We start from the raw sequence: 17,689 nt of genomic DNA on the forward strand, positions 1-17,689 counted from the left end.
GAAAAATATGACCACAGTCCAGAATTTCAGACGGCTATTAAGCAACCTAAGAGCATATCAGAAGCATTTACTCTCAAATATAAAAAAGAACTGCAGTCAAAAGTCAAGAATGCCAGCAAATAAAGGACTCTGTCCCACAATCCTTTGTGCGCGTTATTACGGACACGCTTGTCAAATCTGGGTCAAATATTCAGTACGCTACTATCTTGCCACAGATTGTTTAGTAGTGGAGTGTTCGGTGACCATTGAATTAGCCCGTGATTCATATTTTATGTGTATTAATTTATTCATCAATTTTCGTGACTGACAGTACTGCCCAAATTTTAGTAAAAAAAAACGCAACTGGTGAAACGGAAGAGCTTCACCAGGCGATGGACGCAGGGCTCTTTGGCAACGACCGCATAGAGGTCAAAATACGCGTTCTATTTTTACGCGTTAAATTTGGCTCTTCCGTTTCGCCCCCTCCGTAATGTTCTACTTTCGCAGCCTAATCGCAGGTTTTTCGAAAAACGTCGAAAAAACACAAGAATTAGTAGAAATGTTCGTGTTTTGGGCGGATTATTGATGGAGAATAATGTCTTTATTACAAAAATGCTGAAAAACCGTGAGTTGTTGCCTTAGTTATTTTTTTATTGGCAAAAAACTGCGAACTCGACAAATTTGGTTGCACAACTTCCCTTTATCATATACACCCAGCGACACCGATGCCAGCTGACTGTGTACAAAACTGGTAGGAGGTAATACATTTGGGGCGAAAGTATTCAAAAATCAGTTTTGGGATGTTGCAATGGCAGTGGTGGGCCAGGATTTTTTTCCAATTAGTGACGGCACGACCTACCTGTGAAGTTTGAACAAAACCAGCCGAGCCGTTGCTGGTGAAAAGTTACCCCAACTTTGGGGTCAAATTTCTCGGTAATGAAAACAGATATCAAAAATTCAAATAGTAACTTTGTGCCCACACTCAAGCTGAGTAGAATGAGCTGTCTGAAGTGTTTTATCAAATTTACATTTGGCGCGAAGCTATCCAAAAATCAGTTTTTTGGCTGTTGCTATGGCAACAGTGGGCCAACAATTTTTTTCAGATTTTTCCTTATAACTAGGGTGAAGGTGTGACCTACCTGCCAAGTTTGAAAGAAATCGGCTAAGCCAAAAAATCACAGAAGAAATCATACGTGAAAACACTGGAAATGTACACACACAGACACATACACACACACACAAAACAAAAGTGATTACAGTATAAGGGCAATCCTAGCGGAGCGGATCGCCAACAAAAGTGATTATAAGGGCAATCCTAGCGGAGCGGATCGCCAGAATGAGCTATGTCTGAAGTGTTTTATCCCAAATTTGTAGGAGGAGATACATTTGGCGCGAAGCTATCCAAAAATCAGGTTTTTGGCTGTTGCTATGGCAACGGTGGGCCAAAATTTTTTTACAAATTTTTCCTAATAACTAGGGTGAAGGTGTGACCTACCTGCCAAGTTTGAAGGAAATCGGCCAAGCCAAAAAAATCACAGAAGAAATCATACGTGAAAACACTGGAAATGTACACACACAGACACACACAAAACAACAAAAGTGATTATAAGGGCAATCCTAGCGGAGCGGATCGCCAACAAAAGTGATTATAAGGGCAATCCTAGCAGAGCGGATCGCCAGAATGAGCTATGTCTGAAGTGTTTTATCCCAAATTTGTAGGAGGAGATACATTTGGCGCGAAGCTATCAAAAAATCAGTTTTTTGGCTGTTGCTATGGCAACGGTGGGCCAAAATTTTTTTCCAAATTTTTCCTAATAACTAGGGTGAAGGTGTGACCTACCTGCCAAATTTGAACGAAATCGGCCAAGCCAAAAAAATCACAGAAGAAATCATACGTGAAAACACTGGAAATGTACACACACAGACACACACAAAACAACAAAAGTGATTATAAGGGCAATCCTAGCGGAGCGGATCGCCAACAAAAGTGATTATAAGGGCAATCCTAGCGGAGGGGGTTGCCAAAATGACACAAGTGATTATAAACGCAATCCTAGCGGAGCGTATCACCAACAAAAGAGATTATAAGGGCAATCCTAGCGAAGCTGTTCGCCAATAATTAATATTTCATTTTTTTAGTGTATTTTTAATTTTATTTATTAAAATATGTGTATCTTGAATTTTATTTATTTATAAAATTAAAGATACACTACAGATTACTATCTAATTTGGGTGGGAATTGCCAAACCAATTTATAAAATTATAAACAAATATTTTCGTAAATAACGCTGACTGCAAAATACGCCCTTGAGAAGTGTTAGAGACGAAATATTTATATTGCAATTTCTTTCAATTTAATTAGTTGTATTGCAATGCATTAGTAATAATGTAAATATATATATATATATATATATATATATATATATATATATATATATACATTTCTTTATTTCATTGTTGAGACTGAGTTATATATTTGTTATGTACTATAATTTATCTATATTGGAAAATGGTTATGGGGATTATTAATTTTAATAAGCAATATTCAACTATCCTTTGCAATAAGATCATAATGATAATGTTTCTTGGTCTTTGAAACTATGGGCATTATCAGAGCATGGGTCTTATTTTGGAACTCCTGCCAGAGCAACTGCACAAATCATAAGGGCAAATTAATAGCTTCTAAGGATGGTATTCCCAGGATAGCGCAAGTTGTTGAAGAAACATAAAACTTTGATTCTCAACAACGATGAAAGGACCAGTTACTAGGACAAAGACCTACTCCCCGCAAGACCCATTCAATACGAAACCACTCACCGCGAAAGCCACTCACTGCGAAGCTACTAGTGTTATAACAAGTATTGTTTTAGCATCTTTGTTTGTTGGTTATGTCAAAACTACTTGCACATTTTGTACATGATATGTTCCGGTATATGAAAAGATGAACATGATAGTACGATAATAATGTAGGTTATTTTTTATTTCATAGACATTCTTTAATGAACAAGTGCTGGCAGATGGAGCAAAAACAACGACCTTCTTTCCATGAATTAACAGAGCGTCTAAAAATATTACAGAAAAACCTAGAACTACAGGTACATTACATCTTGTTGTTTTTACATACATATAATATTGAAAAAAACAAAACACAACAAAAACAATTTTGGAATCAGCATATAACATATTTTTCTTCAAACACATTGCAATATTCTATTGAGCACAGTACTGTAAATCTATAATACCAACCACTTTTGTGATTTGAATATTAAAATATTAATATTTACATCAGGTCGAACGTGCTAGGAAATATGTAAATGGAAGTTTGTCAGTACTTGCCGAAGATTACACACAATGGGATGATTATAAAGTTACATTATTTGAAGATCTTATTTTGTGTAATATTGAAAAGGTATGTAAATCTCACCATTGTCAACCATCAAGGTGTCAAACACGTGTACCATCTGAATCAACACACTGACATACATGCATGACCATTTCAAGCCTTAGTCTTTGTTAATTGAAATATTAATATATATGTGTGGTGTGTTGTGATCACGTACATACATATCAAATAAATTGTATTGTTATATTATCGGCAATAGCCTCTTCCCCAGTCTCGACTCATGGCTGTTCAATATGCTGGTGCCATATTTCCATCAAACCACGCTGCATCTAAATATGTTCTACTGCGAGGAGCCGGCGATGCGTAAGTATTGTTAAACTCCATTTTTCAAAAAAGTACCATGATATTATAGATTTTTTTTTTTATATATTTGAATTGTATGCGCTGTCAAGCCACAAGTTGTAAACTGGAGACAATATTGATAGCAAATTGCATTAAACATTGGTAGATTAACAGTAGGAACACAATAACATGTAATTTATTCAAATCATTATCTAAACAGGGTAAAAATAGTCCAAAACGAAGCACTGGATATATTAAGAGAACAAACTAAAAAGGACGGTGAAGAAAAAGAAAACTTGTTCCCAGAGTTTTCCCAACTAGTGAATTTTGTGAGTGTTAGGGTAAGTTGTATACGGTGTACATATATTCAACTAGAACTACAAATTATATAAAATAATATAAATTATAGATATTGTCCAATATTAGTGAAAAATAAAACAGTGAACAGGAGTGCGTGAACTAATACAAATACAAACTTTTGACAACTTTTTAGTTCCCGTTCGGACACAGTTCAAAAATGGGGACTTGTGTTTTAACCGCCATGTGTCCGTGCGTTTGTGTGTCTGTGCATGCATCCGGACCTGTATCTTAGAAATGCCTGGACCATTCACAGTCAAACATCACACATACATCATACATGATATTATACATATGCACATCAATTGCGGCCATTTTTGTTCCAAAAATCATAAAATCAAGCATTTCTCGGCTGTTTACAGATGGATTTTGTTCAAACTTGGTATATACGTTGAACATTATAGGACTTTGATGCACATCATATTGTTTTTCAGATAAGATTAAAAATGGCCGACTGGTGGCCATTTTGTTTTATTGAATGTGGTTCTTGTGCCATGTCTCTTACTTGCTTTGACTGATTATGTTCAAACTTCAAATATTCATTATACATCATGTCATAGATATATTGGTTTGACGATTCTATTAAAAATTGCTGAATGGTGGCCATTTTTGTGCTAAAAAAATCATCAAATATCAAGCATTTCTGGCATTTCTGGATGGATTTGGTTCAAACTTGGTACATACATTAGACATTATGGGTTTCTGATGCACATCATTTTATTTTTCAGATCAAATTCAGAATGGCTGACCAGCTGTCATTTTGTTTTAATGAATGGGCTTCTAGAGCCACATCTCTGACATGCTTTGACTGATTATGTTCAAATTTTATATATTCATTACATGTATTCGAAATGGCTGATTTTGTTTTAATTAATGCTGTTCCAGAGCAATATCACTCAATACTCGTTTGACGATCAGATGCAAATGTCAATCATTTTAATGTTAAACAATCATCATAATCATATTTCTGACATGTTTATGTTCCAGCTATATGACTATAAACAAAACTATATATCTTAAATTTGATAACTAACAGGGACTGTGCCATCCATGGCTTGTTTATTATAGGGGTGAACACAGCTGTCTAATCTTTGAAATATCTGTTGCTATCACAACGTAATGGTCTATGGTAAAAACTGAATTATGGAAAAGAGCATGACTTCAGAATAAATCTTATATTTTGTTTGAATGTCTATTAATAGAAGTGCATACATGTGTACGAACATCCTTTTCTTTCAGGCAGGAGAAAAGCTGACTGATGCGACTATAAAATCCAAGGGACCATTGGGAACATTTCATATTCCATTCACACCAGCTGCATATGAGAAAGTGAGTCAACATTCTCTTGAGTATTCTAAAGTAATTTATAATATAAATAAATTTGAGCTAAATTTGTCAGTAGAACTGATTATTTTCCCTAAAAGCATTTAGTATTTCTTGTGATATAGATTATTGTTTTTTACACATTTTTGTAGGTGCTTTAAGATTAAGATTGCAGGAAGATGTTTTTGAATGATGTGTTTTTGGTGCAGTCGGGGATGAAATATCTGAATAGAACGATCGCATGGATATCTTATTTTAACCATATTGTCGATATCACAATAAAGTGATTTGTGTACTGTAAAATGACTAATTTTCACTGGGTTTAAATTTCACTGATTTACCATTTCAGGCATATTCAGTGGGTTTTAAATTCACGGTTTCGTCAATTAGATAATGTGTTCTATGCTAAATTTTACATATTCACTGTGTTTTAATTTAGCGCATTTTTCCAGTCAGCGAAATAAGCTAAATTAAAACCCAGTGAATAATTACCCCCTTTACACTAAATATTTAGATGTCACCTTGGCCAGTATGAATATAGTTTCATATTAAATACAGAAAGCACATTTATTTTATTGCATGGATTCTATTTTTTCAGATAACTATTTATCTAAGAATGTGCTTGGCATATGAGTCTGGTACTAATCCTCATGTAATACACCCTGAACAAATGAATCAACAAGGACCAGTATTAAGCAAGCGGATAAATCAACTATTAGACGACAATGACGGAAGTCTATCTGAAGGTCCAATACCTTTGTATTTTGGTATGCTAAGACAGTACATAGCAGCTGTAGGTGGGTCAGCAACTATGTACAGAATGTTAGAGTTGGTTGCTGCTGCCCCTGAGAGATTGGCACCACAATTCTTTGATAAGTTAGATCAACTCAAGGCAAGTATATCTTTACAAATACAACAGTGCTCTTCGTACACATTTTATTTTTTTAATCCCTCTTAGTGTTTATGTACACTTGGTAATGAATATTTTGTCATAATTATTTTGGTGAAGGGTACATGCATAGTGTAATTGTATTTTCTAATGTTTCCAGGTTTTGGTTAGCTCCGAAAATGCAGATATGAGAATGTATGCAGCTGAATTGTACGCCATTGTGTTGTCATTAATGGACAAACAAGTTTTACTCACAAGTATACAAACCCTCACCCATGATCTGGACAATCAGGTAAGTGAATGAATTACACTTATATTAGCTGTGTTTACATGCATACATTCTCAATCATAATTAATACGAATCAATACAGTAAAAAAAATGGCATGTGCTGCTTGTACATCATGTCTTGGAAAGAGTTCATTTAAACAGAACGACCTTTACCAATGACAGTAACACTATTTTCATATTATTCAGAATTTGGAGGTTCAGCATGGCTCAGAACTGGCATTAGGATTTGTAATTGGAAGGTACTTGCAGAAAAGAGGTCGACTGGCTAGCCATGAGAACATAGAACACATGATTGGGGATTCTAGCAATGAAGACATCATTTTTACCGAGGCAGTAAAAGCAATAGGTAATGTCTGTCCATAGTGAAAATTGTTGTTATGACAACACTATTTTGCACGATTAGATGAAGCAGCAACACCTTGTTGGTCTGATTCGACTGCAACATGAATCTGAACTAGAAAAACGCCTTCTGATTGGCTGTATGTATAACTGATTTGATATAATTGATGTGGTAATTCTTGAATTTATAAGTCATTATTAGAGATTAAGACTCAAGATATTGATTGCGTAAACTGCGTTATTCTAATTTACGTACATGTACTGCACTCTAAAGAATGGAATGACGCACAAGACATATTAACCAACTGTTAAATCACAATGAATATCAAAATGAATCACACAATGGATACGAATACATGCACCCCAACATATTCAAACATTGGAATGAAACATTGGGATTATGAGCTTAACAATGTGTACCTTTTAACATAAATTTGTACTAGTATATATATATATTTTTGTCACATATTAAATTATACAGTGCTTACACTTTACCCACAATGCTGTGCAAAACACTTGACACTGGTACTACAATACACACACATGTACTCCATGTGACATAATAATACTTCATTGGTGATAGAATCTGAATCTATTATAATATATTTCAGTTGTCAAATTGGACAGCGTTATTGTTATGCTAGTAGAAGGTGCCTGTCTGGCATTGGGTGAGATTGGAAGAAATGGACCACTACCTTTATTAAATGGTATAGACAATATAAGTAGATCGAAACAGATTCAACAAGATGAAGATCCTCAAGGTAATGAGGTTGAAGAAATAACAAAGCTACATGTCATCCAGATTTTAATGAGCAAGGTTTTATCAGAAGATGACGTAATTCAGGTATTATATTTTACGTAATCTATAGTATAACGTTGATTTATTCGTGGATTTAGATGACAAGTTTGTAATAGATTCACTAACTGTCTATGTCTATCTGTCTATGTACATGTATATCATTATTTTATAACTGCAGGTGAAAGAGAGAGCTGCCATGTCTTTGGCATACCAGACTGTTGGAGATCCCCACTTCTCTTATCGAAATATTATTATACAAGGGTTCTTAGATAGTACAGATGTATGTACACATTATTACACTTATCATATACATTCATTGTATATTCTGTCTTAGTTACATTACCTCGATACTATATAGTTACATTACCTCGATACTATATAGTTACATTACCTCGATACTATATAGTTACATTACCTCGATATTATATAGTTACATTACCTCGATACTATATAGTTACATTACCTCGATACTATATAGTTACATTACCTCCATACTAAATAGTTACATTACCTCCATACTAAATAGTTACATTACCTCCATACTATATAGTTACTTTACCTCGATACTAAATAGTTACATTACCTCCATACTATATAGTTACATTACCTCCATACTATATAGTTACATTACCTCCATACTATATAGTTACATTAGTTACAATGCTTTGATACTACGGAACATATATTTATAACTGTCACCAGATTCATGTACAACCAAGAACAGAACACATTGCTTTGCACTTTGCTATTGGGGAAGCATTGGCAACCACTTTACAAGGTCCCAATTCCGCCTATGCTGGAGATATTTGGAGAACAGCAGTAGAAGACCGTGGCTCTTTAGAACCAATCAGTGACGACATTGACTGGCTAATGAATGCGTTGGTTGAAAAATATATACAAGCTGTACCCGAAGAACAAATAAAGGTAATATCACATAGTTTCGTTACAGGACTAGTAAAAGTAACATGCACCACTGACACATACTAATGTGGTACATAGGTGATGGTTAATGTTTCTAATATGTGTTTATGTACTGTTTGAAGAGTGTTACTGTGTCTGTATTCAATTTTATTTACTATACGTTGCTTTCTAATGAAACTTTAACCACGGGCATCTAATATAGAATATCACGTGACAAATACAGCTAAGAACATGTGGTCAAATTCTAGCATTCCCGAAATAACCACACAAACATTTGAAATTACTATTTCATAATGCATTTCCTGATAATCAATTTGTATTCATGAAAAATAACGTAACATGATTCTGTGTGAATGACCAAGGTTATAGCAATATTACTCATGTTTTAACAATGTGGTGAGGTGACACTGACCTGGTAGATAATTCTCTGGGCTGCATGTATTGGTGATAAATGTATAAATCTACATGTCATTTACCAGGGCTATGGTGATTATGAGGGTGAAATGGATCCAAGCTATTTAGTAAGTATTGCTGCTCTGCACTGGTATTATTGTGCAGTGTTCGCTTTACTGAATGCAATTATCGCTCAAACTAATTATTCCATGTTTGTAAGATTGTTGAAATTATGTCCAGTACGTATTATAGTTATACATGTAGTAACACCTAAATATATAAGTGGAAGTAATTGTTTGGTATCCGTGCACATACTAATATCAAGTGTTTTATAATCTAACTGTACATTTATTTTATTTTAACATTTGCATTTTATTTTATTGCACTAAAGCAAATGGGATCCTTGAGAGAGGTAATATACTGGTTAATTGCATATTAGAAATATGTTGTCTTGTCCAATAGTGTTTAGTACATTACTAAACTAATAAACTAATATTATTATAATAATATTCTTTCTTAGGATGTTTCATACGAATGTTGAGAATATTTAATGTTCACACTAACATTTTAAAGCATGATTTTCCCTACTGTGTCTTCACATCTTTTATAGTGTTGGTTATCACTATGGTAACAGAATGTTTCACTATTGATTATTTAACTCATAAAATGGAAATCATTCATTTCAATTTAAATAAGTACAGCATGTTAGTCTAAAGTCATCTATATGTCCATCGTTGGAACTTGCCGGGCCTGTCCTAAGTTCCGTAAATCCACGTTAATCCAAAAGAAATAGCAATGTTTTTGTTGTAACATTTGTTCATGTGTGGAAATAGTGTATGGTCTGTATTACATGCGTCTTGCACATATATGCGTATATTTCAGCCTTGAAAATTGAATACAAAATCTAGAACGTGGGTAAATTGTGACCTCTCAAAACAGCTATTTTTTGTGCAAGCATATTGTAATGAGGTTATAAACGGTACGCTCGGGTATATGATAACTACCAAATACCCTTGCTTGCTATTTCTAATCTCTTATTAGATAAGGCTACTTGCATAATCCCTGCATGCCATAAAGATCCCATTTAAATAATTCAAGTATGGAATATACATGCATCAATAGGATGGACTACAAAGGTCATGGAAAGGTCAGACATGCAATTGTATCCAAGAGGCCCAAACCATGTCATGCCTACTCAACATATACACAATGCCACCGAAGACAGCTCATCATAAATAACATTTAAAAATTATATTTAGTGATTGAGATTAAGTAATTTTGAATCCAAGAGACGTGTAGAAACATAATGAAACAAAATAGCCGCCAGGTGGTCATCAGGAATCCAATCTTGTTTTAAAAAATAATAGTTTGTACCGGTATCATAAGTTTTATTAAACTGATATATAAAATAGACGCATATTGAATTATAATATATATGTAGCAACTATGAACATAACTGGCTAATGCATACCAGAGAGATAGGAATATAATAAGTCAGATTAAAATATATTATAAATGTTTTATGTGTCCCAATTCAACTACACAAGAATGTGCGTCAATTTTGTACATCGTGGAGAAACATTCAAAAACAAATGTTGACATTTCCTGATCTCTGTTTAAAAACACCTCACATAAGTAATTATGGGTTTTCAAATGCATAGATTCTATAAGTAAACAATAACATGTGAAATGTTGAAGGTTGCCAGTACTGTTTAGTACCTTAATCCACAATTTACATCCCTCTGATTTGTAGACTGATTTACTCAAAAGCTGGTCAGCTTCTCAGATAACTGATCGAGTTGGACATACAACCGACAAGATGCGTTTAACTTGGGGGGAGGGAGGGAGGGATTAAAATGTCTTTGTACGTATTTTGATGTGTTGTAATTTGCCAATGGGATTTATTCATATTTTACGTTCAAAATTATTAATAACCGTGCATAAATGAAAGCTTAAAAGAATTTAGTCAGTCAATGCATATCCAAGAAATATCTCCGAATAGACTGAATCAAATTGGTAGCTTCCGTCCTTCCCCAACCCTGACAATTCTTGCAAAAACCTACATATACCTTATCATCTGTTTCCACAGTGACCACGAAATGGTGGTCAATCACGATAAACATCAAATGACTGCAATCACTGACAGCAACCTCATTACAATGATTTGATCATGGTCGTTCATGGTCAAGTAAAAACAATGTTAAATGTGGTTCAGAGGCAGCAGCACCAAATTTTGCATGGATGGATGACATCTGCTCATCAAGCCTTGCACCGCAGGCGCGACCTTACCAGGGGGGTCCAGGGGCATGCTCCCCCTTAAAAATTTTTAAATATAGACCCTCTGAAGCAAGTTTTTGGGGAGCAAATTTTGCTGACACATTTTCTTCGAGGGAACGACTCCCTCTGTGCCACCTCTACTGTGGTTGGATGCTGACTATTATCAAGCAAATTGCGCAATGGTGACGTATACACATGTGTATTCGTGATATTGGAGCAGAGCATTGTAAGAAAACATAGGAATTATAAATACAAATCAAACAATACCGACGGGTTAAAATGAACGGTTAATTCAAAGAATTTGAAATTACTTATTTTTAGACCATAAACCGAGTGTTTGGACCGATCATGAATGACCGTGTTATGACGATCAAGTACTTCCGTCAATATACTGTTCACAATCCATCATGGTCGATCCCTAGGGGGCAATCGTAGTCATTGTCGTGGTCAAAAATATGGTTAATCACGATAAATCACGTTTCGACACGCAATATATCTGTCTTTATTTAAATATCTGCTTTTAATGAAGATGATATTTACACTGGTGCACCCAATATTGTAATGAATCTCATGTCACTCTTCCACCAATGAGGCACGTAAATGTCGTAGCAGTAAGTGACTGATTCTTTATTTAAAACCAATGGTGAAAGCAATATCTTTTTTCCCTTATTCATTCACAATATACATTTTTTTAAATTCAAGGCTGTCTGTATATGGCTATTAATATTGGTAGAACATTTCAGAACGCATCCTGCTATTGTGGTGAGTCATTCTAAAAGTAAATATACATAACTAAGGTATTGTGCTGGGCTGTATGTACATATACACATTGTTAATCATTTGCAAAATGGATTATGAGGAAGGGTATCGATTGTTTGATTGTTAATTCAATACTCCATAATTTATGATTATTTCAGTCACGACTTCAAGCAATACAGGAAACAGTAACAAGCATGATGTCACACTGGGAAGGTAATATACTAGAACTGCAACATTTGATACTTCTATCTCTCATGTAAACTAATTTGAATATTCTAGATTATTATTGAGGCCATGTGTCTTTGTGTTTATGTAATACTGGATACAAAGGAGTAAACAACACGCATCTAAGTATGCATTTTTATCAATGAGCCTTGTTGTGACTTGCAAAGTTTGGATTTTGACGGAATTAATACTTTTTGTCAACTCTTGACAAATACGACAATGAATCTTATTTGATCACGCACTTCAGACGGAGTGACAAACAATGTCAAACATTTGATTTGTTGTGGTTTTGGAAGCAAACTGTTTGCAAAACATTAGAATGCTGTTTTCAATATCACATGGTATACATTGAAATTAAATGACATTGTAAACGTTAATTAATTGTGGGAAATATGTAATTAAATTTGAGTGGCATAGGATTCATTTTGGTAAATAAATTTATAACGAGAGAAAAAGTCAGAATCATTTTGAATATCACCATCACTAGCAATAAACAATTATCAACGATTATCATCTCATCAGAGAAAGGATTATTATTTTTCAGAAACCGGAGTGACATCACAGTTATCACCACTAGTGCAATCTAGAATGGTATCTGCCCTACAACTGATGAAACCAACTGTATCGGTAATGAAACGAGAGAAAATGATAACAGTACGACTGACGGCAGAAAGACACTATCATAGTGAGGTTAAAATTCAGATTAACAGACGAACCTCATCGACCAGAAAGGGAGTGACGTCAACACAGCAAGAGCATGCATTACAAGACTCTGCAGCTTTGCAGCAAGTAGAAGAAATGGCTCAAATTGCTACCGAAGAAATGCCATTGCAGGATATGCCTTCTTCAGCATCATCTTCACCAAGTTTATCTGACGAAGATAATAATTCTAAAACTACACACTTTTGAAACAACTTGTAATATTCCCATGAGTTATAAGATAAATATACTTCTTTAAACATTTGTACAATTTATCTATGTCAAAGGTCATACAACTAAACATTTGTACAATTTATCTATGTCAAAGGTCATACAACTAAACATTTGTACAATTTATCTAAGTCATAGCTCATACAACTAAACATTTGTACAATTTATCTATGTCATAGCTCATACAACTAAACATTTGTACAATTTATCTATGTCATAGCTCATACAACTAAACATTTGTACAATTTATCTATGTCATAGCTCATACAACTAAACATTTGTACAATTTATCTATGTCATAGCTCATACAACTAAACATTTGTACAATTTATCTATGTCATAGCTCATACAACTAAACATTTGTACAATTTATCTATGTCATAGCTCATACAACTAAACATTTGTACAATTTATCTATGTCATAGCTCATACAACTAAACATTTGTACAATTTATCTATGTCATAGCTCATACAACTAAACATTTGTACAATTTATCTATGTCATAGCTCATACAACTAAACATTTGTACAATTTATCTATGTCATAGCTCATACAACTAAACATTTGTACAATTTATCTATGTCATAGCTCATACAACTAAACATTTGTACAATTTATCTATGTCATAGCTCATACAACTAAACATTTGTACAATTTATCTATGTCATAGCTCATACAACTAAACATTTGTACAATTTATCTATGTCATAGCTCATACAACTAAACATTTGTACAATTTATCTATGTCATAGCTCATACAACTAAACATTTGTACAATTTATCTATGTCATAGCTCATACAACTAAACATTTGTACAATTTATCTATGTCAAAGGTCATACAACTAAACATTTGTACAATTTATCTATGTCAAAGGTCATACAACTAACTAAACATTTGTACAATTTATCTATGTCATAGCTCATACAACTAAACATTTGTACAATTTATCTATGTCAAAGGTCATACAACTAAACATTTGTACAATTTATCTATGTCATAGCTCATACAACTAAACATTTGTACAATTTATCTATGTCATAGCTCATACAACTAAACATTTGTACAATTTATCTATGTCATAGCTCATACAACTAAACATTTGTACAATTTATCTATGTCAAAGGTCATACAACTAAACATTTGTACAATTTATCTATGTCAAAGGTCATACAACTAACTAAACATTTGTACAATTTATCTATGTCATAGCTCATACAACTAAACATTTGTACAATTTATCTATGTCAAAGGTCATACAACTAAACATTTGTACAATTTATCTATGTCATAGCTCATACAACTAAACATTTGTACAATTTATCTATGTCATAGCTCATACAACTAAACATTTGTACAATTTATCTATGTCATAGCTCATACAACTAAACATTTGTACAATTTATCTATGTCAAAGGTCATACAACTAAACATTTGTACAATTTATCTATGTCATAGCTCATACAACTAAACATTTGTACAATTTATCTATGTCATAGCTCATACAACTAAGCATTTGTACAATTTATCTATGTCATAGCTCATATAACTGGATAAGAATTATTTGTTTTGAAATGTTAATTTACAAAATACATAAAAAAGTGCATTACATTATTTTATTTTGAATGATTAAGAGTACAAAGTTATATTTGAAGTACTTTATTGATAACATTTATTACTAATATACTAACATGTTGTAAACAATACAAAGCCTGGAGTTTATATTAAAATCTTTGTTTTAGTAATTCCAATAATCTATAAATCCTGATTTCATAAATGTTGGTGATAGTAAAATTTACTACTATTGAAAAGTCTTTGAAGTCATTTATTTGTATTGATTATTTACCCTGTAATATGCATTAATAATACTAATTGTATTTTTATTTTATAATGCATGAACTGTAAATGTAAATCTGTCAAACTATATATATGTAACAGTTGGTTATTGATACACATGTTCTCAATGCATAGAACTTACTTATGAATGCCATATTCTACCTTTAATTGTAATTATATTTAACTTGTATATAACCAGCAAGCTAAGGAGTCACACTACAGCCATATCAATAATTATATATAAGCTCAGAGTGAATAAAACAGAATTTAAGTGAAATCTATTGCTTGATGAGCAGTTAATAATATACCATTGTTGTATTTGGCGACTAGTCTTTCTTTATTACACAATATTAAGATTCTTGTACTTATTTTTTTTATATTAAATTGTTAATATTGGGTTAATTTGTGGTTTATTATTGTGTTGTGTGACTTTATTTTACCTTTTTTTTTTTTACAAAGAATAGGGAATCTTATTTTAAATTACAAAATTAAGAAATCTTATACACATGGTTACTAGTTGGCCATTTCGAATCTAATCTGAAAACAAAACAAAATGCTGTGCATTAAGTTCCCATTATGTTTAATGTATGTACCAACACGGTACCAGCAATGTTTGATGCATTAATATTAAAATGATCTTGAATTGGACTATCAACTGATGTAAGTACATACTTGTGACATGATGTATGATATATGTACAATGCACAAGCATAAAATTTGAGTGTGATTGATCAAGGCAGAGATGTGGTTTACGAAATGGCAGAGGTACATCCAGATCTCATAATCCGAAATCAATTCATACACGACCAAGTTTGATTCTGGAATTGCAGAAATGATTTACTTTTGTGCATTTTGAGCACAAAAATAATAAGACCAGGAAACACATTGGTATGCATACATCTCCCAAGACAAATGATGTTTGTGTGAACTTGAGATCAGCCCATGCATGTCCAAGATATGGATGGGGATGTTTTGAGACTGGGATTAACACAGTTATTTAGACACTGTTGAAAGCTTTTATCCTTCTCTGTTATAGTAAAGACATATTGGAAGTATCGGGGTAGGTGATATTCATGTTGTTATATCTCAGAATGATTTTACTTTAAACTGATGGTTGAAAAACCTCTGGGTTGAGCTGAACTTACTTTAGTTCCTTCCAATAGATGTGACTGAGAATGTGCATTCCCTGATTTCATGTTGTGTCTGTTGATCCATCATGGTGCACTAACCCCTTGCCAGATTTGACTGTAAAAGTTGACACTATGACGAGATGAAAGGCTTGTCAAACATCAGGTGTTGAGATTGGCTGACCTTCACAGAAGCTCTGCACTCACCAGTCAACTTGACCCTTAAGTCCTGGTAGTACATGTCTTCTCAAAGATACCTCTGTATGTGTTTTGTACGGTCAGTGGAATGGTTGCTAAAAAACATTATAGCTTTATACTGGCAGTTCTGACACTTGGTATGACCTCATAAACTGACCATTATAAACTGTACAAACAGTTGGTGTTGTCAGTTGGTACATTTTCAATAATCCACCATTGACATTTGATATGACATTCATAATTTGAATAGATTCAATATAAGCATTAAACCAGTCTAAATTCCATACTGATGTTTATCAATCAGCACAGGTTTACTGTACATGTTTAGAAAGTTCATGCGAAAACGACCACCCCACCCCACCCCACCCCACCCAGGTGCACCTAAAATTTCTCCCTTTCGTAACAGTCAACAGCCTGCCAGGAGATCAGGTAATGTCTGGGTCAGTCGACCCCCACCTATGGAGCTTTTAAATCAGCAGCAACTTCTAACTGCACATCTTAAAGCCCACTCTTGGATATACCACTGCCTTCATACCTTCTTGAAAACCTATTGGTGTACCTCAATGGAAGTACCATTGACCATGTGCTGGCTGCAGGTTACTGGAAATCACAGAACAAGTTCGTTTCCCACTACCTTAAAAATCTCTCCCCTGAGTGCAGGCTACCATTGTGGTGCAGAGACCAAAAACTAGTACAATCAATAAGTATCATGTTGTCTGACATGTCTGATTTGCCATGTACATCAGTCAAGGTTGTATCATTTATCATTTCATGTCTAGTCATGTCATGTGTTCCTTAAAAATAATTTACCATATGCATTGATTATTCTGCCTAATCATATTCGATTTCTCTTTAAAATCCTGCTTTGTAGGTTCAAGGTTTTGTGTAATCATGGTGTTTGGTATGGTAATAAATGATTACTGCATTCTACTTCAATGCCTTACATGGACACTCTACGATTGGGAAATTTAAAATGTTAACATAGTTGAGCCATGAAAATTGGCTTCACTTATACAGGAATATTTTATTTTCTCTTATTTTCACACAATACATTGTAAATCACATCGTTGTATCACTTGCAAGAAAGATGACCACTGAGTTGTGTCCAGGTCTCTAGAAGGCGCCATCTATTAAAATCAAGTTTCGTCAAGGGAACCTCATAGCCCTGGGCAAAAATCTCTCTCACCTCACCTCAACAGTCTCTCACGGATGATGTGTCACTCTCCATAATAGTGTACGTCATGCATCCTATTAAATTTTCTGCAGTCCCCATCACTTGATCGATTTTAACAATGGTGACTACTGCCAGTTAGCCTTGTGTATAGGGTCACGTAAACGTGCCATTGTTCACATTTTAACAATG

At 33.8% G+C, this 17,689-nt stretch overlaps 2 protein-coding genes across 5 annotated transcripts in view; both read left to right on the forward strand.

The window, feature by feature from the left end:
* The window catches only part of LOC100374104 (uncharacterized), a 40,074-nt gene extending 33,670 nt beyond the window's left edge, over window positions 1-6,404 (forward strand). Inside the window, exons 27-33 of the mRNA XM_085503537.1 lie at window positions 2,969-3,074; window positions 3,269-3,388; window positions 3,582-3,685; window positions 3,885-4,005; window positions 5,261-5,350; window positions 5,943-6,240; window positions 6,394-6,404. Coding sequence (XP_085359663.1) covers window positions 2,969-3,074; window positions 3,269-3,388; window positions 3,582-3,685; window positions 3,885-4,005; window positions 5,261-5,350; window positions 5,943-6,240; window positions 6,394-6,404 — 850 coding nt within the window. The remainder of the gene's footprint in view (window positions 1-2,968; window positions 3,075-3,268; window positions 3,389-3,581; window positions 3,686-3,884; window positions 4,006-5,260; window positions 5,351-5,942; window positions 6,241-6,393) is intronic.
* On the forward strand, window positions 6,395-13,353 carry LOC102805434 (proteasome adapter and scaffold protein ECM29-like). Of its 4 annotated transcripts, XM_085503564.1 has the most exons (10): window positions 6,395-6,525; window positions 6,709-6,868; window positions 7,473-7,705; window positions 7,839-7,940; window positions 8,363-8,584; window positions 9,061-9,102; window positions 9,366-9,386; window positions 11,954-12,013; window positions 12,169-12,223; window positions 12,780-13,353. In XM_085503564.1, exons 1-10 carry the CDS (start codon window positions 6,421-6,423, stop codon window positions 13,142-13,144), a joined length of 1,365 nt encoding a protein of 454 aa, XP_085359690.1. In that variant the 5' UTR covers window positions 6,395-6,420; the 3' UTR covers window positions 13,145-13,353. The 4 variants fall into 4 exon arrangements, with proteins under 4 accessions (XP_085359690.1, XP_006820085.2, XP_085359691.1 ...); XM_006820022.2 differs by lacking the exon at window positions 9,366-9,386; XM_085503565.1 differs by lacking the exon at window positions 9,061-9,102.
* Window positions 13,354-17,689: the final 4,336 nt, after the last annotated feature.

This window comes from Saccoglossus kowalevskii, chromosome 9 (assembly GCF_978046115.1).
Source record: "Saccoglossus kowalevskii chromosome 9, keSacKowa6.1, whole genome shotgun sequence".
Classification (NCBI taxonomy): domain Eukaryota; kingdom Metazoa; phylum Hemichordata; class Enteropneusta; family Harrimaniidae; genus Saccoglossus; species Saccoglossus kowalevskii.

What these genes read in the sequence shown, in the direction of transcription:
- LOC102805434 (XM_085503564.1), top strand. Translation starts at nt 6,421, where the DNA reads ATGAGAATGTATGCAGCTGAATTGTACGCCATTGTGTTGTCATTAATG. An exon ending in CCCATGATCTGGACAATCAG is followed by an intron (nt 6,526 to 6,708) that starts GTAAGTGAATGA and finishes CATATTATTCAG; the next exon opens with AATTTGGAGGTTCAGCATGG. An exon ending in GAACGCATCCTGCTATTGTG is followed by an intron (nt 12,014 to 12,168) that starts GTGAGTCATTCT and finishes TGATTATTTCAG; the next exon opens with TCACGACTTCAAGCAATACA.